Source organism: Ahaetulla prasina, chromosome 4 (assembly GCF_028640845.1).
Source record: "Ahaetulla prasina isolate Xishuangbanna chromosome 4, ASM2864084v1, whole genome shotgun sequence".
Lineage (NCBI taxonomy): Eukaryota > Metazoa > Chordata > Lepidosauria > Squamata > Colubridae > Ahaetulla > Ahaetulla prasina.
In genome coordinates this window covers 27,667,338-27,691,301 of record NC_080542.1, presented here as the reverse complement: position 1 = coordinate 27,691,301, position 23,964 = coordinate 27,667,338, and the positions used below count along the sequence as shown (strand labels likewise).

Here is a 23,964-nt window from a genome sequence, read left to right as displayed (position 1 = left end):
TGTATAGTATTCATCTGCCCTTCATCATTACCAACTATGTTTAATCTCTAAGCAAGAGGAGAACCAAGTTCAAAACTGCCTTTAGTGACTGAACTGAGTAACTGGGCCAGTCATTCATTCCCAACCCAGTGAATGTTACAAACTTGTAGCTATGGGGAAAATGCCAGAGAAGGAACATTATGTGCACCATCTAATATCCTTGCTGGAGGGCAGCATCTAGACCTAAAAATAAAATAACTAATGCATTACGAACGTGGCTACATAGCCATCATAAATTCATAAAAGCAGCAATAAAACACTCAAGATAATTTGAAAGTCCAAGTTATATGAAACTTTTTATTTGAATTCCAAGCACATACTGTAGGTTGGAAGGCAATTGAAGCTCTGAAGGAGATACATTTTGCGAGAAAAAGTCCTTTCTTCCTTAATTTGTTAATTTATAATCTGCAAGTGCTAATATTAAGGCTACTATATTTTATTTCCAACATTCTGGAATACCCCTGGATGGTAGCAAAGGGATACCAGAATATTAACATTTTATGATCACCTACAGCCGTGTTGGCGAACTTATGGCATATATGCCAGAAGTGGCATGCAAAACCATCCCATGCCGAATGCGCAGCCTCGCCGGTTTCCGTCACGTTCCTGTGCTCAAATGTGCGCCGGTAAGCTGACCATTGCGCACACAGTGCTGGTGACTCCGGAAGTATGGCGGTCTATTGCACACGCGTGAGCCGGCACCTGGCCTTCCAGGTTGGCAGCTCGTGCATGCGCGATGGACCGCCACACTTCTGGGGTCGCCAGCACCATGTGCGCAACAGCCAGCTGACTGGCGTGCATTTGAGCACAGGAACGTAATGGGAGCTGGCGAGGCCACGTATTTGGCATGGGATGGTTTCGTGTGCCGCTTCTGGCAAGTGGACCAGCACGCGAGAACGGGAAGGTTCACCATCACCAACATACAGGTTATCCAGATTTTGCAGCTGAGAGTATGGTAGCCCTAGGGTAGGGTTTCCCTACTGTGCACCACACCTGATATATGATCTCTAGCTCCTAGAATTTCCTATTGGTGAGAATTCTGGGAGTTGAAGTCCCCACATCTGGAAACTACCCAGGTAGTCCTGGGCAATTTCCTTGAAGAGCTTTCCTGTAAAACTTAATAATTTCTCCTATTTTTAATGACATAAGTAGTCCCTTTGATTAGGGACACGGAGGCTCAATGGCTAAGACACTGTGCTTGTCAATCGAAAGGTCAGCAGTTCAGTGGTTTGAATCCCTGGTGTTGCGTAATGGGGTGAGCTCCCATTTCTTGTCCCAGCTTCTGCCAACCTAAAAAATGCAAGTAAAAGAATAAGGACCACCTTTGATGGGAAGGTAACAGCATTCCGAGCGCCTTTGGTATTTAGTCATGCTAGCCACATAACCACGGAGATATCTTTGGACAGTGCTGGCTCTTCAGCTTTGAAACGGAGATGAACACCACCCCCTAGAGTTAGGAACGACTAGCACATATGTGCGAGGGGAACTTTTACCTTTAGTCCCTTTGATAGCCAGATCCTAAGCTTTAAAAATTAAGTGGTTTTAAATGTCAAAATCAATTACTGAATTGCACACAGCAACAAAGGTGCTGTGTGCAGAGCAAGAGGTTCCATAATATAGATAGTTCTCATTTAGTGACCACAATTGGGATTAGCATTCATTAAATGGAGTGGTTGCTAAGTAAAAAAATCACAGGATTGCAACTGTTCTTATGATCTTACTTCAACTTTTCTTTGCTTTATAGATTTGAGAAGGTCGCAAATGAAGGCCTCAAGTCACAAGGCTACTTTTCAACATCATTGCAACTGCAAATGGTCACTGTCCAAGGGAGTTACTAAACAAGGACTCCTGTAGACCAACGTGATATGGATGCAATGAGCAGTTTGCTTGCTACTCTTTACAAAAGTTGAAAGTTCTGGGTGTAGAGTCCCATTATAAGAGTACAAATATGATGGAATCAGGGCATCGGTTACTGCAGCCAGGTTGGACCATTTGAATAAAACCTACATTAGGTTATGTAAACATGCACTTTGGCTCCACCTTCATTGAAAATCCGAAGACAGAAAATGATCAAAGAGCACTCCCATTACAGCGACAGAAAGGGAAATGCACTTGCTTGGGATGAAAAATCGCATAAAAACATGATACAACATTTTATCAATGAGCATCCGTCAGCAAAAAATACATGGAGACTTCTGGAAACTGGAACTGTCTGACAAACCAGAAGTCAGAGGTCCAAGGATATAGAGAGAGAGAAAGAAAGAGAAACTAAGACTGGTATTTTGGGGCTTGTGCCAAGGTCCACGGTAAGATTATTGAATTTCTTAGTATCGTACTTGAGGTGCTGGGTGTTCTGAGAATACAGGAAAATTTTGAACCCTCAATTAATTGTGTTATGGATGGATTATACCTTTTATCTTTTCTTCTGTATGCTGGAAGATGCCTTAGCCATCGGTGCCAAAAAAAAGCATTATTAAAAATATGAAGGTGTCTGTACCACAGTGCACACAGAATAGTAAGTAATAAGTTATTATTTATTATTATTTTATTTTATTTGTCAAATTTAGATATGCCCATCTCACTCTTAGAACTCATTCTAAATGTTACTTATATGTTTTATGTAATTAGTAGAAAATAAGGAAGCCTCCAACCAAGACACTGATGTGATACAATGTTATCAGGAATAACTGGGTAATAAGATTTAAAAAAAAAAAAAGATTTTCCCAAGTTTTTCCTTCAGTTAAACTGAATATTCTTGTAATACGCAGGTTGATCTGTAAAGAAAATAAATAATTGGATGAAGACTTTGCATTTTATGAAACTGTTGCAGTACCTTTTTCTAAATTGTTTTAGTTCACTTTAGGTGGCTTTCAGAATAATCTTCCTTGAAATGTGCAGAGTAATCATTCTGCTTGTTTTTCTCTCAGCTGGAAGAATCTCATAGGGAGAAAGAACAGAAACATAAATCTTTGAATGCATGGGTGTGTTACAGACTGAGCTGCGAGAGAATGCCAAGCAACCCATGTCTAAATCATTATTCTCTTAGGATAATTCCATTATACCTTAATGTGCCTTAACTGTTCTTATGAATCTTGCCATTGTAAATGTCCCTGTTGGAAAACAAAGAATTCCTCATATTATATTTTTACAACTTACCAAAGAACATAATCACAAGAAACCTTTTGTGGTTCTATAATTATAGTGCTGAAAATTTAAAATGTGATTCGCAGCTTGTCTATGGAGATTCTCAGTCATCCAGATCACGGTTGTCCCAAAGATGCTTTTTCAAGAAGCAGCTTGTTTTTTTGAAGAAGTTTCGCTTCTCATCCAAGAAGCTTCTTCCATACCATTTGCACTATTGAGGTGACCCTAAAGACACAGCTAAACCTCCAGGTGGCTCCAGTGACTATAAAAGAATGCAGATGACCAGCTGTCTGCAAGGAGTATAAATCTTTCCATTCCCCACGATCTAATCAGAGCTGAAGAAGCTTCTTGGATGAGAAGTAAAAAAGTCTTAGAAGAAAAAACAAAACGTTCAGTTGCCTCATGAAAAAGCACCTTTGGGAGATTCACAGCTGTGGTAAACACCTGTACATTTGTTCACTATTTGGGTATTTGGAGGAAGTGAAAGTCAGTACTGCAGAAGGGAAGGAAAGGATGAAGTTGTCTAGTGAAATTTGTACATATAATTATATTCCACATAATCCCCCTTTAGTGTAGATGGGTTACAGTGAGTTTTTTCAAAATAATAATAAATAAATAAATTATAAAGGAGATCTCACTAAGCCTGTCTCTATCCCAAAAGAAAGCTGCAGTCTAGCAAATAATTGTTTGACATAATATGGTTGAAGTTTTTGTCAAAACTTCCTATTCTTGGTCAATGCTCATAGTTCCCATCCTTCTCTATCCTGATGGTGCAGCTGTTCTCTCCATAACACAGATGGATCTGGGTAGACAGGATGGGACAACTCAGGATGGCCAGTTCGGCACAGCCAACTTGGCTCTGCCAATTCACTGCTGCCAAGTGGTTGCAAGATAACTCAACACAGCCATTTCATTGTGGGAACAACTTCCATGGGCAGCCAGAGGGAGAGCACGACGGACAGACAGGCAAGCAACCAGGTGGGCAAAGTGGGGGTGGCAGCAGTGTGTAAGGCAGGCAGCAGAGGAAGCAGCAGAAGCTGGGGGTGGGGGGGCATCTCATTTTCACACCCCCACTGCCATCACTGCTCTGAGCTCTACCCACTTGCTCACTCACCCGGCTATCCACTCAGCTCTCCCTCCAGTGGGAAGCCCCTGGCCACTGGCGCTGCTCTGTGCTCTGCCCACCTGTTTGCAAGCCCATCTGCTTGCCTGCCCTGCTCTCCTTCTGACTGCCTGTAGCAAGTTGCCCCTGCAGTGAATTGAGTTGCCTTCCAATGATTTGGTGTAGTAAGTTGGCAGAGGCAATTTGGCAGCGGTGACCTGGCTCTGTTGAGCTGGCTGCACTGAGTTATCTAGATACTTTAAAGCATTATCTTCCTATTGACCTAGAGAATGTGGTAAGATCAATTACCCTAAAACAGGGGTCCCCAACGCATGGGCAGCATCCCATTCAGAACCATACTGCAGAAGCGGTGGGCTAGCACATGTGCATGCAAAACCATCCCCTCTTCCCTCCCACCCTACCAGTCTGCAAAACCGAAAAGTTTGGAAATTGCTGATGTAAAATAACAATCTTACTATTTTTCCAGGTAGCTTTTCACATCCCTGATTATCTAGATTAACAATATACCTATTGAGCAAGTCATCACCTTTAAGTATTTAGGCATATACATCATCACTGGATCAATCAAGCAAAGAATCACATTGTAATAGTCCAAAAAGCATCCTTCACCATTATTTCATATGCCTGTCAACACAGTAATAACTATATAGGAACGGCTATCAAATTATTCAAGGTAAATTTCTGAGGTCAGTTATTTATGCCCATGATATATTTCTAAAAATGCTTTTAGATCAGAAGCTATCCAATCCAAATTTTTAAACGATATAACCTGGATTCCTTATTTCACCCTTAATTTTCTTACTCAGCTGTAATTAGGCTGCATCTCCAATTAGGCTGCTAAATATTTAAGAATAGCCTTGGTTTTCAGAGATCACTCAGTGCTTTCCTTACACTATTGGTTGCTTCATGTTTTCCCTATCCGTAATTTATGTGTTTTTATATTTGATATGTTGCAATATCTTCTTTTAAATATTAGACTTGGGCTGTAAAATAAAAGGAGCAAGTTATACAAACAATAAGTTCAAGATATGCAAGGAACAACAAGTGGAAACCATACTAGATAGAAAAGGAAGGTCAGTCCAGGAAAAAGACCATGGCTTAAGTAAATCAATTATAATAGCATTCAGAAAGACCTTTCAGTTTAGGGAGCCGATTCCAGACATTTGTATTTATTGGAAAAGTGATTTCAAAGAAATGAGCTCAAGGATGACACTGGTATAGATATTGATTGATCTCTCAGGTGCAGACTGATTCATATTTAATTCATTGATATGGTAGATTACTATCTGATTCATATTATTTTTCAGCTCCAGGGCTTTGCGTCAGTGGTCCATTCTTCTGGAATGATCTGGCTTTGTTTTTAAAAGTGGTAGTCAGAATGGGTGAAGCTGGGAGGGGTATTGCTTCTTTATTTATGACATTTTTATACTCCCCATGCCAAAGATTCTGGATGATGCCCAATCAAAAAATTTGAACTAAGATATGATTGAAAATGAACAAGTATTTCTCATGTATACAATGGTAATACAGTTCTCCTTTGGAAAGTAATAGTTGCAGCTCAGTGAAACTAAAGACTACTTCAGTTTCAACTGCAATAATACCAGAGCTACCAATAGATTTAAACTTAATGTCAACCGCTCCAATTTGGATTGCGAAAACATGACTTCTGTAACAGAATTATCTGTGCTTGGAATACATTACCTGACTCTGTGGTCTCTTCTCATAATTCCAAAAGCTTTAACCAAAATCTATCCACTGTTGACCTCACCCCATTCCTAAGAGGACTCTAAGGGGCATGTGTAAGAGCACAAACGTGCCTACCATTCCTGTCCTATTGTTTCTTTCCATATATATATATATATATATATATATATATATATATATATATATATATATATATATATATATATATATATATATATATGCTTATACTTCCTTGTTTCTCCTCATATATATGTTCATATATTATATAATCTTTTTGTGTGATGCTTGTGTATATTGTTATGACAAAATTAAATAAATAAAATAAATAAATAAAAATGTTTTGATGGGTCATTTGAAATCATGACTAAGCTGACAGTTTGAGTCTGAAGAGAAACTGAAAATTAGGTTGAAATCTTCCTTCATGACATAAATATAAGGGAGTTTCATGACCACGTGAATCTCTTGAATCATAGATTCACAGGGGAGATTTTATAAGCAGGATTTTTTTTTGCTTTATTAAAGGTCAAATCAAGATTTACTTGACATTAATAGCAGTTGGCCGTGCTGATATGTTTAGGACAGCCTTTTCTAGCCAGATTTGGTATATTATATTGAATCATTGGTTATGCTGGCTGGGATACGATCCTGATCAAAACTAGACCTTCAATTGCTATTAGTATTTCTGTGATAAATGTCTTCAGAAGGAGAGCCTTTATTGAGACTTTAGCCAAAGGGGAGGGGGGAAATTAACATTTTTTCTCATGTGTACTGATCCTTCTGAAAAATTCATGCTGCAGACCTCTAACAACTAAATCCACACTGAGCCCAACTCATCTACTTTCATGTACGAACATCTGTTATTTAAAAAAAAACCATGAAGAGATGCAATAGGACATTTCCTCTGTGGGAGCCTTTTACTACTGAACTAATTTAACTCATGGTTTCACGTCATAATTCTTGTAAACATTATTTTTAGTAGTAGGTTCCTGAAATGATCTGTAGAAATTTCTCTAAGTCAGCATTCTGCTTCTAACTTTCTTGGTAGGTTTGTCGTGATCATTTATTCATCTACAATAGCAACTAGAGGTTTTGGGTTGTAAGTGGGAAACCCAGTTCCAGTTTCAGCTCTGGGCTGAATCATCATGAAACACAAAGATCATTCTACTGAGATAACCATCTCTAAATTTTTGCATAGCTAAGACAAGTCTATTAATAAACAATACATAATATACCGTTTAATCCTACCCTTCCTCCACATAGGGTCACATGGGAGAAGATCTACACATTCTTTTGTAATAGGTTTCTGTGTGTAGATAAGATGTTATATTAAAGATAATTTCAAATTCAATTTATGTTTACATGGCAAGCAATGTAGTGAAATATCAATTGTGTTTATATAATGAGTACAATGCACAGTTCCTAAACACTGGGAAAAATTATGATACTGTAGCATTCTAGTACTTTTGTTTCCTATAAAAGAGATGGTTACCTCCTGCTTGTTGTACTGTTCATCTATTTTGTACCTTTCATCCATCCATCTACCCATCTGAAAGGACTTGTTCTCCACTGTACAGGTCACAAAATCAAATTGTACAGGGCACAAAGTCTAATCTGCAAGAAGGCAGATTCTGCATGGTTTAAACTAGAATCCTTCATGGAACATGGGATTGGACTGAACTGTCCATGATCAGGAGAAACTAAAAGAAAGGTCTTTGGTGATTGGCAATCAGTAGATTAAAGAATCTGGTTGCTTATCTGTAGAGTAATTTTAGTCAGGCTTTCTTCACCGATATAATTCTTCCTGAAATGTCACATTAAAAAATTCATCTCATGACCAATAATTTCTGTCAGGAAGCAAAAATAAACCCATCCTGTCCTTGTTCTGCCTTGGCAGTTGTGCTCTAGTTGTGTTCAAGTCAGTTTCACTAGCAAATCTCCAATTGACATGCTAAACTAAAGGATGCTAAGGGACGGGTACTAATTCTGTCAAAAGATTCAAAGGAGATCAAAGGAAGGTGGAAGAAATATACTGAAATATTGTTCAATAGAGATGACAACATCCAAGTTATCTCAGAAGATATTTCCTGTTTACAGAGTCTCTATTTCTAGAAAAGTTGAATCAGTACTCTGGTCATTAACAACATAGAAGGCAACAGAAATTGATGGAATACCACCAAAAAATCATAAGCAACAGTGAAGAATCAGTAAACTTTCTAACCAATCTCTCTTGGCAAATCTGGACAATAACATACATGGCCAACAGATTGGCAGAAACCAGTCTGCATTCCAATACCAAAAAGGGAGACTTAATAGAATGTGCAAACAAGAGGGGGCGTGGTCAGTGTCACGATGGGACAATGTATTCTGGGACTCTGGGGTGAATGCCAAAATTCCTGCCATTCTGGGGGTTCTCAATGAACCATAACTGTCCTGGAGGGATAGCGAAGAAAGAAGGCATCAGCCGGCGTGAACAGGGAAGTTGCAAATTCCCTGCAGCACTGGCATTTAGCCTTCGACCCAATGACAGGAAAGGCAGCCATTAGAGCTGCCAAAGTTGGGATGGCCACACAAGAAGATTGAGCAGGAGGTGAGATCAGAACAGAGTATTGTTACTGGGCGAGCGATTGGCCAACTCACAGGTAAGAAGAAGAAAAAAGCTTTTAAGGCTCAAAAAATTTCCAGCTTGAAGTTAGTGGCTAATTGGCATGCGGAAACTTAAAATAAGAGGAAGTAAACAGTAAAGAGGGTTTACAAGCAAAAGCCCTAAAAGAAACAACTTTCCAACTGGATTTAAAATTGGTGTTGGAAGAAAATATAAATATTAAAGGGAGAAGAAGATTGAGAGGAAGCATTTGCTACTAAGAAAAGGATTTAATAGAGGAAGAAAAAGAAACTGCTTTTGTGATTAGCGAGTGACATTTTGTTGCCAACAGTCATGGATTAGAGAGAATCATTGCTGGAGAAGAAGGAGAAAAAAAACAGCATTGCATTGTTTAGTCTAAGAGGAAAAGGACATCAAAGGACTCTTGTTTGAACCGCTGTGGTAAGAACTGGAAAATCTGGAACTGGAACTGGCTTGCATTTGGAAACAGAAAAAAAAGTGGGGGGGGGGGAAGAGAGATAATATTTTGGACTTGAATTTGGACTATATATAAGTTAAGATAAATAAATCTAAAAAGTTTTTCTCATCATATCGAAAACATGGAGAATTGGGAGGAATTATGGGAGATGCTTCAAATGGTGCGAGAGTCCTTTAATGGGAACAAACAAGCAGAACTGTGGCTTAAAAATAAAAAAAAAAGAAATGATGAAATTGCGAGAGAACAAGAAGAACAAAAATATAATGCTGAAAAAGAAATGAGTGAGGATAATACAGATGATCATATTGAGATTGATAGGGAAAGAATAAAAATGGAGAGGGGGAAAGATATTTTAAAAAAGAAAGGGAAAAAAGAAAAGAAGAAAAAAATGAAGGGGGAAATTAAAAGAGTAAAAGTTAGAGAAAGGTAGAAAAGAGGATGCAAGAAAGGGAGAAAGAAGAAGATAAAAGAATGAGAGAAAGAAAGAAAAATATTAAGAGATGAGATCTGGGAGAAAATAAAAGAAAATGGTTAAAAGAAGGAGAAAAATGAATAGTAGAAAAGAAACTAAAATAGTGGTAGAAATTTACTTTCTTTTCTTTTTTTCTGGAATAATGGAAATTAGATGAAATATATGGATTATTCTAAAAAGGTAGTAAAAAAGGTTGAAATGAATGAAGGAAAATAAAAAAAGAGAGAGTAGGAGGAAAAGTAAATTAAATGTGGAAGATATAATGGGATATATGTTTTTTTTCTGTTTGTGTCTGAGAATGCATGGAATGAGAGAGAATTAAAATGGATGGTAAGGAAATAAATTTTAAATATATAAAAGAATGGAAAATTCAGCAGATGAAATGTGAAAGATAGTATGGTTTATAAGTGAAAATGATTGAAATTAAGATGTAAAAGGGAATAAAATTGAAATGCTAGTAAATGATGTACACTATTGGAAGAAAATAATAAGTATTGAATTGTGAACAAAAACTTTAAGAAAATAAGAGGTGGAAAGTTGTATTAATTGATTGTATGATAAAGACAATGTTAATAATTAAAATATAAGGGGGGAGGTTTGAGAAAAATGCATAATAAATGAGAAAATTGGGGTTGTCTGGACACCAGAAATATTGATATGAAAATAAATACAGCAATGGAGAGAGCTAAGAAGGAGGAGAGAGATGGAAAGGGAGAAGGAGACAAAGAGAAAGAAGAAAGGGAAGAGGAGAGGAGGAAAGGTAGGGGAAATAAGAGTAGGAGAGAAGGCTAGATAGGGAGGAAGTAGGGTGGAGGGAAGAAAGGAAGGGGAAGGAGAGAAGGAGTAGGAGAGGAGAGAAAAAAGGAGGGAGGAAGAAAGGAGGGAGGGAAAGGAGTGAGAGGAGAAGAAAGGATTGCTGTGAAAAGCAAAAGATGAAATGGAAGAAAAGCAACCCCAAATATATTTGAATATATTAGGATAAAAATTGAACTAGTTAAAAAAAAAGAATGAAATAGAATGAACAATAAAAATGGAGAAATTAGAACTTGAGGGCGAAAGAAGATGTGGCTTAATTAAAGAGCAAGGAAATATTAGGAAATGAATAAAAACTATGAAAAAAGAACATTTTGGCAAAAACTGTAATTAAGTAAAATATATTTGAATATATTGAATTGTATAAGATATGATATGGCCAATACTCTGTTCATAAATCATGTATGTGTGTAGGGGGTGGGAAACTCAAAAATCAATAAAAATTTGTTTAAAAAAAAGAATGTGCAAACTATTGTACAATAATATTAATTTTACAACTAGCTAGAATCAGTTGCAAACAGAAAAGAACAAGCTGGAAGTTTTCATAATTTTTTGGCTAAGATGAAAGCTAAGAGGCATCGGCAAAAAGGAGTAAATGATGACAACTGCACAATGACTTAATCACAGTGTGTCATCATTCTGACTTTGGTGCTTTGCTACAGGCAATATTCTATTTTTCCTAATATCCCAATTATGTCTTTTATAACATTTTCGAAGGATGAAGAATTAAAGACCAACCCTATCGAAAACAAACAATTCCATTCAGTTGAAATACTGTATTAGTTATTTGTAGTACAAATAAGCATTTAAAAGAATATAGATAATCTTCGACTTACTATCACCATTGAGCCTAGAATTTCTGTTGCTAAATGACACATTTTGCTCCATTTTATGACCTTCCTTGGCACAGTTGTAAGTGAATCACTGCAATTGTTAAAGTTAGTAACAAGGTTGTTAAGTGAATCTTGCTTCCCCATTGACTTTGCTTGTCAGAAGGTCGCAAAAGGAGATCACATGATCCCAGGACACTGTAACCAGCCTAAACATGAGCCAGTTGTCAAGCGCCTTGTTTTTGATCACATAACCATTGGAAGGCTGCAACAGTTGTAAGTGGGAAAAATGGTCATAACTCACTTTTTTCAGTAGTGTTGTAACTTCGAAAAGCCACTAAACGAACTGTTGTAAGTCAAGGACTACCTGTTTTTTGCCTCCTTTGTTTAAAAAACATCAATTGAGATGAGAGGCCAATATATTAAGATGGTGTAGGTGTTTGTAGTCCAGGGAGATGACGTTCAAGATCTCTTTCAATGTTAACATGCTACTTAATAATTTTAGGTCTGCTAATAAGCAATAGATGGAAACTAATGAAGGAGAGAAGCAACCTAGAATTAAGGAGAAATTTCCTGACAGTTAGAACAATTAATCACTCCAACACTGGAAGTTTTGAAAAAGAGATTGGACAACCATTTGTCTGAAATGGTATAGGGTTTCCTGCCTAAACAGGGGGCTGGACTAGAAGACCTCCAAGGTCCCTTCCAACTCAAGAATTAGAATTCTATTCTAATTTTAGTAAGATGTGTGGTGCCTTTGTTAATTTTAGCCAGAAATATAAAGGATCTGTGGCAGAAAGCTTAGCATGGCATGGAAAACTTGCTTTGGGGAAACTTGATCTAGGAATCATAGCACTTTTTACTAAAATACTTTGTTAGAAAGGAGGGAGCAAACAGAGAGCAAAACTGAAATACATAGGTGGTTTTAGAAAAGTCCATGTTGAGAGAGAGAAAGAAAGGAATCTGAAGGATAAGGGGGCCCTTATTCACGTGACCAAGGCCGTATTTCCTTTTTCCTCGGAGAAAAAAAAGAGGAACTTAAAAAAAAAAAATTGCTCTTCCAATACGTTACTCTTCCGCCTGAAACTCTAGTAAGAATAACAGGAGGGGAGCCCCAGAAACCAAATAACCAAAACGCAGTGTAATCTTGGACATTTTGTGTCCCCGAAAATGAAAGCCGGTGTCCTTCAAAAGGCCTCCAGAATGGGCTGCAGGATTAGACTTCTCAAACAGGCGAAGAGAGATCCCCCCACGAAGTGGAAAGCCTCAGGATGCGTCCAAGCGGTAAGATAAGAAAGAAAAACTGCTTTTTGCCTGTTGTTCTTATGTGAAAAGATATTTGTTTGTGTTCCTTGCCACGGAGGCCAGTTTGTCTGAGTCAATGACAAGAAGAGGTATCACCAGGATCACCTTAGCTGAAAAGAGTGTAGAGCACCTAAGATTGCAGTTTTATGTTACATTTTAAAGGACGTAGCTTGGCATAACCTGACGTATAACTTCCAATATGCATTTCAAGCTTAATGAGACACAGATTTCAACTCTGAAATATCCTGGATTACTTGGTTGATTAATTATGTGCCATCACATTGTTTTTTGACTCTTAACAACCACAAAAATAGATTTTGTTCATCATGATCTATCCCTAACCTGCTCCTTCAATGGTGTCCTCAATGCCTGAATTCATCTACCTTGCTGCTGGTCATCCTTGGTCATCTGGTCATCTCTTTCCTTCTACCATTTCCAGTTTTAAAGTCTTCTCCAGAGAGCTGAGTCTCCCCATAATGTATCTGAACTAGGATAAATTGAGCTTTGTCATTTTTTTTATTTATTTATTTTTGTCACAACATTATATACAAGCACACATATTGAAAGGAAACAAATAGGACAGGAACGGTAGGCACTTTTGTGCACTTATGCACGCCCTTTATAGTCCTTTTAGGAATGGGATGAGGTCAATAACAGACAGTTTTTGGTTGAAGCTTTTGGGAGTTTGAGAAGAGACCACAGAGTCAGATAGTTTATTCCAAGCATTAACAACTCTGTTACAAAAGTCATATTTTCTGCAATCAAGATTGAAGCAGCTAACATTAAGTTTGAATCTATTGTTTGCTCTTGTATTATTGCTATTGAAGCTGAAGTAGTCTTTAACAGGAAGGACATTGCAATAGATAATTCTGTGATTTCGTTTGTGATTTCATTTGAGTCCTGAAAGAGAACTCTGGGTTGACTTGTTTGATGATCCATTGATTTTCTTGGCAGTCTACAGTATTCTCAGGAGTCTTCTCCAATACCAAAGTTGAATAGGTAGATAATCTCAGCCTTTGGACATAATGGTGTTACAGGAGATGTCTGTTTAGTTGATAACATGTACTACTCCACCTACTTCAAAATGTGAAACAGATGTCTTTATTCAAAACCTGCTCTGATGATATTGCAAGTCTGGACTGGAGGTTATCAGCAGTCTATATGTGCACAATTGAGTTTTGGTGGAGCAAAAAGAGGATCTACATAATAATAGATACCTGTTCAAGAATATTTACTTTCTTACTGTACTGGTGATGATGATTATATCCCTTCAGTCGAATCCCATTCTTGCCGATGGATCACGTCTCTCCATATCTTCAATCTTGCACTATTTCTTTGAGTTTTTCTATGCTTTGGCTGGTGTCAGCTTTATTACTGTATATTGTTTACCTTCAGAAAAGGAAAGAACATTTGAATTTTCTATCATATGCTAGAGAGACTTCTACAAAATAATCATCTGAGTGCTGTAACTGATTGAATGATTGAGGTGTAGGCTTCCCATTTCCTTCTGAAAAGAATAAAGCATGAGCATCAGATTCAGAGAGGACTGAACACTTGATCAAGGACCTACTTGTGTCCACTGCTGTAATCCAAAAGTTTCCTAAACTGCCTCAGATTAAAACTCCCAACATGCTTATTCTAGCTGAGGCTAAAAAGATGTAGTCAGGCATATGTTTTGATCAGCACGTTGGGAAAGGCTAAACTAATGTTTTCATTGTGGCTATTGTCGCTACGATCTCAACGTTGGATTACACCTTTCATAGTTCCATCGATTTTCCTAGCAGATTCTCAGCTTTGCTTTGAGGCACACAGCCTATTAATATCTCAGTTACGGTTTTTAAGAAATTAACTGAAACTTCAACATAACTGAAAAGGTCTCGGAAGCATCTATGTAAAATAAAATTCCCCTCAAATGGATTTCCCCTGTATGAATGATGAGGTGACAAATCTGCAAATCAGATCTGGGATAAACATATTGTTCCTGAGATGCTGTAGCAGGAATTTTATGGGAAAAACTCATTTCTCAATGGAAGATGAATCAGCTCATTTTAGATTGTGGATTGAATGATTTATGGGGGTCCTCCTATTTTTTATATTTTTGTCCCCCATTGCTTCAATATACACGCATGGTAAACATGTAAACAGGTTTATCTATGCAGAAAAACATAGATGTTCAAAACATAGGATGTGAATGTGTATCTATTTTTCTCACAACGAGAATAACACCTGTGTTTTATAAATACACCATTCTGGCTTAAATACACTAGCATCCAATTTTCTGACTTTCCCATTAAATGTTTGTCTCTAACTTTCTCTCTGTCTCAATCTTCTTTCTAGGTGCAGTTCTCCTCCTCCTCCTCCAAGTTCTTCTCAAGTTTGACATCCTTCTTGCTGCCCCTTCAATTGGACTCCAAGAGGAGAAGGGATCTGGGCTTGAGACCATCCCTGAAAAGAAGCTGGATCTGCAGAAAGAATTTAGCATGAGCTTAAAACTCACGCGACAACTTCTTCACAAAACAAAGGATCTTACAAGATACTACGTAAGTCTACTACTCTGTCTTCTGAAAGATCGTAAGTTAGCAGAGTTGAATTAAAAGATACTCCAAGGAGAAGGCAGCTCCTACTTTCGAGTTAGTTCCTCCATTCTCTTTTTTATGTCCAATTTATTAACCAATCATCATTGTTTCTAAGACTACAGTAATATACTCTATTTGGGGCTGCCCTTAAAAGCTATTTGTAAACTACAATTGGTCCTGTGTGTTTACTCCTGTTCTTGGGAGTATATAACATTGATTTTGTGGACCTGCATTGGTTGTTATCAGTTTCTGAGCATACTTCAAGATATTTGTTTTAACCTATAAACCATTTTATAGTTTGACACTTGTGTATCTTGTAGGATGCCTACTCCCGTGAATTTTATTAGAAAATGCCACATTGGGAAACGGAAGCAAGACATTTTTGCTTTTCTGTGACAACGTCTATGCTATGGAACAAGCTTCCAGTAGAAATTATATCCTGTCTTTGTCATATATGTTGGAAGCCTCTTAAAGAGGGAATTGTTTTGAAGAGACTTCCTCTGATTTTATCATGCTGTCTTTACTTTCTTTTGATAATTCATAGTAACATATTGGGTTTGCTGGTATTTTACTATTTTACAGAGGTTGTATCAAGGGTGAAATACTCCTGGTTCAGACTGGCTTGCCCAATCTGGTAATGGTGGCGGCTAGTGGTTCAGAGAACCGGTAGCAAAAATCCCTGGCCCCATCCCCTGCCCCTGTTGAGTCGCACCATCATCAGAGGTGTTTTTTTTTTTTTAACTTTTAAAAGCAGTTTTTCTTCAGCCGAAAACATCCTTTAAAAGTAAAAAAAAAAAAAAGCCTTTGATGATCCCGCGGCTCAGCTGGGATCGTCAGAACCCTTTAAATTCTTTTTTTTTTAACAACCTCTTCAGTCGAGGTTTTAAAAGGCTCCTCTGGCGATCCCAGCTGAGTTCCTCATCACCAGAACCTTAAAAAACATGTTTTCTACAAGCTCTTCAGCCGAAAACAATTATTTTAAGACGTTCTGGGCTGCTATGAGAGAACTTCAGCTGGGATCATCAGAGGAGCTTTTAAAATCTTTTTTTCCTCTGGCGATGAGTTGCCTCATGATCACAGGCTTTTAAAATCATTTTTAACAACCTCTTACAACAGTCTCCACCCATGCCCACCCAATCGCCCACTCCCCACTTGCCTTATTGCTGCTCCATTTGGGCTTGCAAAGCCATGATTTACATCAGTTGCGTCAGCTAGCAACTGAATCTGCCTGCCTGAAATCCATTTCCTCAGGGAGCAACTGAATCTGCCTGCTTTGTTGGCTGAGGAACTCTGGGAATTGAAGTCCACAAACCTTAAAGTTACTAAGGTTGGAGACCCCTGATCTAAAACATATAAATAAAATAAAATAATAAAATAAAATATTTGTGCAGCTGAGATTTGGTGTGTTTATTAGTGTTTCACTCTAACTACACAAACACACAAAATCTCACAAAACTGTATGTGGCATTTTGTGTGTGTGTGTGAATCAGTTGTGTTGTATTGTGTTATGTGTCTGTAAAGTGTGAAAGTTGATTTATGAGCTTTTTGTGGCTGTGTGAGGTTCCTGCTTGTTTCAGGGGCCATTTTGGGTGAAGTGCAGCTGCTTTTACATTGTGTGTGAGTCAGTTGTGTTGTGTTGTGTGTGTATAAAGTATGAGGTTCCTGTTTGTTGCAGGAGCCATTTTGGGTGAAGTGCAGCTGCTTTTACATTATGTGTGAGTCAGTTGTGTTGTATTGTTTTGTATGTGTGTAAAGTGTGAAAGTTGGTTTTTGGTACCTCATTGTTTTTTATACTTTGTTTATTATTTTTATTATTTATTGTTATTGGTCACACCCACCCAGTCATCTGACCACCAAGCCACGTCCACCAATTAAGCCACGCCCACAGAGCTGGTTGGGAAAATTTTTAGATTTCACTCCTGGGTTGTATCAAAAGTATTTTACTTAGTTTGATTTTATTGTCTAGCCAAACATAAATGTGAAAAATAAATAAACATATATAAATCAATACATGTCAGTAAGGATGGAATAATGGTTGTTTTCATCCTTTATATGGCAAGCAGAAGTTGGTGATTTGGTCAGAAGGAAGGCGGCATGCCCAGGAAAGAGGTCGGTGCTCTCAAATCCCTTCTCTCAGAGCCTGCCTCCCCCACCTCACTCCCATGCCAAAACTAAATGCTCTAACTCTGCCTTATGCCTTAATATGCAATTCAGGAATAATTTTTGCCATCAATATATAATTATTCTGCTTACTCTGCCTTGGTCAGGCCTTATGTGGAGTATTGCATTCAATCCTGCACACACTACCAGTTTAATTGTGGTGGTTGTTAGGCAAATGTCATGGTCATTAAGCAAGCCAAGAAGTAAATGCTGCCCTTTGGTAAAACTGTGGTAAAATGGCAAATGGTTGTAAATGCCAGCCAGTTGCGAAGCACTAGTGCAGTCCTGTGATTATGGGCAAGAGAGGGGGATGGTCAGAACTTCAAATCTATGGTAACTTCAAATGGTCATTAAGGAACTGATAGCAAGTTGAGGACTACCTGTAAAAAGCAAATAAAATTTATGCCACCACCTGGCTCAGTAGGGTTGAGATACATTACTAAGAAAATCAGTCCATATTTCTCTATGGGGAGATTCCCTTATTTTTAAAAAATAAGGGAAAATGGAAGTCACAGTTATATGAAGAAATATTCAGTGGTTGGAAAAAGAAAAATATAGGGCAATTTAAATCAGAGATAGATGAACCGCCAAGAGAAAAATTACAGGGACAGTAAAAATATAAATAGGAAAATACAAATTTTGAAGGAAGGAAGGAAGGAAGGAAGGAAGGAAGGAGAGAGAGAGAAAAAGAAAGAAAGAAAGAAAGAAAGAAAGAAAGAAAGAAAGAAAGAAAGAAAGCTAGTTTCCAAGAAGGCCCCAAGATGATGATGATGATGACCTAGTGCAGTGATGGCTAACCTTTTTGCTATTGCGTGTCAAAAGTGGGGGGAGCACGGGGTGTGTGTGTGTCACGCATGCGCGAGCCCACATCCATAATTCAATGCCCCCCGCCCCCAGAGCATGCGTGCGTGACTCCCCTGAGCTCCCCCCACTTTTGGCATGCAATGGCCCGGTGGGCCCAGTAGGCCTGGTAGGCCCATTTTTCATTCTCCCCAGGCTCCAGAGGCTTTCTAGGAGGGCACAAATGGCCACCCCCCCACCCCCCCGAGGCCCTCTGAAGGCCACAAGCGGCCCATTTCCTGACTTCTGGTGGGCCTGGAAGGTCCGAAAATCAGCTGGCTGTTGTGCACATGCACGCTGGGGCTGAGCTACGACAACGCTCGCGTGCCCACAGATATGGCTCCGCATGCCACCTGTGGCACCCGTGCCATACGTTTGCCATCACAGACCTAGTGGCTCCCTTTTACAAGCCACTGTGATGTAAAGAGGCCTCAGTCTTAGTTCTCTCGTTGCTCATCCTCATGCACAATGTGCAGCTTTTGGCTTATTTGATTCATATTCCACACTTTGTAAAGGGGTTCGAAGTGTCATATTCCACACTCCCTCCTCCTCTTTTCCCCACAATAACAACCTTGTGAGGTGGGCTGAGATAGAATGACTCAGGCTCATTCAAAGATCTTCCATGGCTGAGGGGAGACCAAAGAACTGGCTGTACATACATAAAGCATATGTGGACATGTGGAGAATAAGTGGAGAAACTTAACAAAATTTCCACCCTCACTGAACTAAACAGACGTTTTAAATATATTACTTCATATATCAGGATTCATCATTGTCTCGAATGAGACCAATTGATGTTGTATCATCTCCAAACTACAGTAGCTTAACAGATGGGCTGTTTGAGATGCAGTCATTGATATATAAAAAGATGTGGAGAAAGCACACATCCTTGGGGGAGCCCTGTGCTAATTATACAGATATCTGATGTGATTTTGCTTAGCTTCACCTGTTGCTTCCTGTCTGTTAGGAAGCTTGTAATCCACTCCAACTCTGTTACTGTTAACTTACAAGTGTGTTCAGGTACCGCTAGCTGATTTAGTTTAGTTAGAAGAATGTCCGATATGATGGTATTGAATGCTGAACTAAAGTCTACAAGTGAAATATTTACAGATCGCTCACATCCCACATAAATTGTTTCAACTCCTACCAATGACGCTATAGAGCACTGTACACCAAGAAAACTAGATACAAGAACAGTTTCCCCCCGAATGCCATCACTTTGCTAAACAAATAATTTTCTCAACACTGTCAAACTATTCACATTAGGCTGCATTGGTCTTCTCATCCTTCTTGTCACCCATTTCCTCCCATTTGTGACTGCATGACTGTAACTGTTGCTTGTATCCTTCCGATTTATATTGATATTGTTTCCTAGTATGATTTAATTGCTTATTGTACTGTATGACTGTCACTAGGTAATGTGCCCTGTGATTCTTGACAAGTGTATCTTATCTTTTTATGTACACTGAGAACATATGCACCAAAGACAAATTCCTTGTGTGTCCAATCATACTTGGTCAATAAAGAATTCTATTCTATTCTATTCTATTCTATTCTATTCTATTCTATTCTATTCTATTCTATTCTAAAATTGAACAACTGATCCTTTGGCCCCTAGAGGCCGCTGATGTAATTTTGTGAAGGAACATTACACGTGTGCTTCTTTTTCTTGTACAAGATTTCTTCATTTTCTATCTATGCATTCATATCCCTTCTCTGTCAGACTATGTTTTTCAAGGCATTCATCATTTCCAGGGCTTGTCCCCAGGGAATGATTGGGGAATTCTAGGAATCAAAGTCCACACAACTTAAAGACACTATCACTGAGAAATGCTATACTAGAGCAAAACTACAAAGATAATGAGGGTTTGAAATACCAAAGGAGCAGTTATGTCATGAACATAATTATTCCCAAGGAGTTACTTTCTTGAGGATCTCCTTACCTCATCTGTATATCTTTTCTCCTCATCAGCATTCCTTGACTTTCTAAATTTTTATAGTTCATTCAGCTGGTACTTTTAACTCTGCTGAGAAAGAGCACTTGGGTTACATTATGTACCCATAATGTACATAATGGGTTACTTTACTTATGTAAAGTAATCGACCTGTGTTTTCACTAATACTTTTCTGTCTTGCCTCCTTTGGCAAAGGGCTTGCAAGCAAAATTTCTGAAGAATTTAAAATTTGGATGAGCATCTATGGGGGGAAAAGAAAACAATAGTCCTCAACTTACAATCATTCACTTAATAATCATTTGAAGTTACAACAGCAGCAAAAAAAAGTGACATGACCATTTTTTACACTTGATGGTTGCAAAATCCCACTGGTCATGTGATCAAAATTAGGACACTTTGCAACTGGCATACATTTAAGAGGGCGCAGTGTCTCCAGGTCATGTGATCACCTTTTGTGACCTTGTGATAAAGTCAATGGAGAAGCCAGATTCATTTACTAATTTAAAATTTAAAAACTGCACTGATTTACTTAACAACTGTGGGGAAAAAGGTGGCAAAATGGGGCAAAACTCACTTAACAACTATCTTGCTCAGCAATAAAAATTTTGGGCTCAATTATGATCATAAGTCAAGGACTATCTGTATTTTCCATTTTGGGGTCAAATCTTCACAAAGTGTCTCCCAGGTAATCTTACCACAGAAGATTTTGTTAAAATCAGACAGAACCAATCCATAATGTGTATCAGCATCTTAAAGGAATGGTAGAGAAACTTACATTTTGAGTTGTTTTTTTGTTGCTGCCTCCATCAAATCTTTTTCCAAATCTGGAACTTTTCTGATTGGTAGTGTGAAATTAGGAATTGGGAGTTAGTAATGTGGAATGTAGGATAATGCAGAGAGGCTCAATAAATGAGACTGGGAAACAACAACTCAAATTTGGTGTTTTTTTGGCACTGAATTACAAAAAAAGTTTACTGTTCATAAAACAGTGCTTTTCCTTCTATCCAGGATTTACTGTAAATATCTGTAGCCGCTACTGTTACAGGTAGTTTTTGAATTACGACCGATCACTAAGCAATCGTTTGCGATTATGACAGATCTGAAAAAAAGCTGTTTATGACCCAGATTAAAAATTTAATTATCCAGACTCCACATGTCTAAATTTTGGGTGTTCACCAACCAGCCTGCATTTATAGCTATTTACAACATCCTGAAGTCATGTGCCTGTATTGTATGATGTTTTTGTTGAAAACCAGAATCTGTATCTGGTTTTACCACCCCAGTGTTAGCTTTACAACCACTTTTTACGATCCTCATAACTTGCAACTATAAAGGCTTCATTATGGTTAGAGGACTACCTGTATTTAAACCGATACTCTTGGAAAATATACTTGACTAAAGACAAAGAGCTTTAGTATCACATATCCTTATCACTCAAAATCTCTCCTCTGGGTTAACTGTTGGAGATCTCTTGGAATCTTGGCCCTCTGCATTTTATCCCACTTCCCTCAGGAATCCAGCAGCAAAAAGGAGATATTCTGGTTCAACATTCTTGGAGTGATAGTTCTAAGTTCCTCAATAATCATACCATTCTCTACTCAAGTAATATATGCTTCTTAATGTTCTACTACAAGGTTGGTTGAAAATACTCACTCTCTTTTTCCAGCTTTTGGAGCGTTTACCTGGAGTTGAGGTTCCTCTTATTTCTCACTTGGGGCGCCTTCCCTCAACCAGCCTTGATTTTCACACATGGATCTCTCTTTCGGTAAGAATTTATATATATTACACCTGCATTTTGTACTATGCAGTAAAATTCTCAAAGTTCTCCAGAAAGCCAATAAAAGAAAGAGTAGCATTTATTACAAGCACCAATCACAAAATACACCAGGTTGAGCCCAGACTAAGCTTGTCTATTTGGGCTACAAAAATGATGGCTATCCAACAATGAATTAATTTTCAATATCTCTGTCACCATCTAATAGCCCTGTGGATTTTTGAAGTGTAGATATGATAGATCTCATCTTTCAAAAGTCAGAGCACATCAGTTTTTAACATGCTGTCAAAGTGCCAAATTTGGTACAAGGCATTTGAATGAAAGCAACTGAAGTATCACTGCAAAGTTCCTCTCTTATTGGTGATTATCCACCACTATCTACAGGAAAAGGAACAAGTTCATATCAGAACCTTTTAATAAGGCAACTTGATGGCTGAAAGCCGGAAATAATGGATTCAATTAGGTAGGAAAACAGGATACTTAACAGCTGGAAAGAAGGCAGTACCTATTCACCAATATACTGTATATAATTTAACCTGTTTTTGTATCAAACCCAGTCTCCACAAAGGATACAACAATTGTAATTTGCTTATGGTGCAAAGAATGCGAAGTAACCCTTACAGAGAACTTTAAAAACGAAAAGGTTTTTAAGAAAGGATTGGGCAACTATTTGTTTGAAATGGTATAGGAATGCTTGAACAAGGGGTTGGACTAGAAGACCGCCAAGGTCCCTTCCAACTTTGTTATTCTGTATTCTGTTATTCTGACTAGTTTTGCTTGGAATGAAATTTTTTTTGGATCAAAAATACTTAGTAAATTGTCTGATAAGTTTCACCAGGCAATATAGATATAGAACTACGCAAGCCGTTTTCAGCCAAAATATGGTAAACTATCACAAGTAACATTTTCTTCCTAGAGTGAAGTTACTCCCGTCTCCAATTCTTTATACGTTTGTTGAGATGGATGGCAGGGAGCAGAATCATTTCCCTAACATTTTTCAGAGCTGACTATTTTTGACAATAATGCTTGAACACCTCAGCGGTTGACTTTGTTTTGTGTCCGTTCTAACATTTCTCCAGGATGCGAGACGCCTGTTGCAGATAGCCAAGACCGTTTCATTTTATCACAAGTTAGTACATCAGCTGAGGAACTTTGAAGCAATCAAAGAAAATTCCAAATTCTCCTCTCAGTTTGAAGATATCGATGTTAACCTCCGAGATCTTGGTCATCAAGTGGATTACCAGGTAGCTTACCATTTTTTCGGGGAGCACAGATGAGGGAAAGGTGTTCTTTGGTTTTGGCTGTGTTATTCAGCTTTCATTTTTCTTATAGATTACACTTTGGGGGCTATCATCTGATATCCAGCCTATATCAACTCCTCAGATCCTTCAGTACCGCAGTCAGTGGAGGAACCGCCAAGAAGTATATATTGTCCTTCGTTCTCTTGAAAGCTTCCTGGTTCGGGTCGCACGAGATTTTTTGATGCTCAGGTTGAGCGTGCCCAAAGTGGCTTCACCTTCCAAGATATTTTAATCTTAACATTTCTTGTTTTAAACTCCATCACCTTATTCCAAACAACTAAGTAATGCTGGAATCCTGGTATCTCAATGTTCATGCTGTTCTGTAAATTATCTAAAATATCTAATTTATATATCTATTTATTTTTTTCTAAATATTTTATTATTTTAACTTATTTGTTAAGTGTTTTGCCAAGTTCACATAAGCAATTGTTTAGTGAATGCACTTTCTCATGACAATGTAAAAGTTTTTTTTTCAAAGGTCAGAAAGAATTGCCAGCTAGTTTGCAGTGAATTTTAAATATTGTGTTTATCCATAAAAATATGGATTTTTATACTTTATCTAGTTTTTTTAATGGCTACTTACTCAAATGGGCCAGAGAATCTTGAGGGTATCTACAGAAAGATATATAATATATAAACCCAATGGATTATGGAGAAACTATTCTTTAATTTTCTAAAACAGATTGAGTAAATATGTATCTGGTATAAAATATATGTTTTAAGTGATGCTGCCTTTTCTAAGCTTGAACTGGTCATTTCATACTTTTACATTTTTGTTAATAAAAGTATTATTTTAGTTAAATTTGATTGCCTGATTTATTGGTGGTACTGGTGGTAGCTGATCAAAA

The 23,964-nt window shown here is 37.9% G+C and overlaps 1 protein-coding gene across 2 annotated transcripts; it reads left to right on the top strand.

The window, feature by feature from the left end:
- Positions 1 to 835: 835 nt before the first annotated feature.
- Positions 836 to 23,863, top strand: IL27 (interleukin 27). Of its 2 annotated transcripts, none has more exons than XM_058183537.1 (6): positions 836 to 2,345; positions 2,479 to 2,554; positions 14,848 to 15,050; positions 21,708 to 21,806; positions 22,895 to 23,059; positions 23,148 to 23,863. In XM_058183537.1, exons 2-6 carry the CDS (start codon positions 2,521 to 2,523, stop codon positions 23,346 to 23,348), a joined length of 702 nt encoding a protein of 233 aa, XP_058039520.1. In that variant the 5' UTR covers positions 836 to 2,345; positions 2,479 to 2,520; the 3' UTR covers positions 23,349 to 23,863. The 2 variants fall into 2 exon arrangements, with proteins under 2 accessions (XP_058039520.1, XP_058039521.1); XM_058183538.1 differs by lacking the exons at positions 836 to 2,345; positions 2,479 to 2,554 and adding exons at positions 8,597 to 8,649; positions 12,383 to 12,489.
- Positions 23,864 to 23,964: the final 101 nt, after the last annotated feature.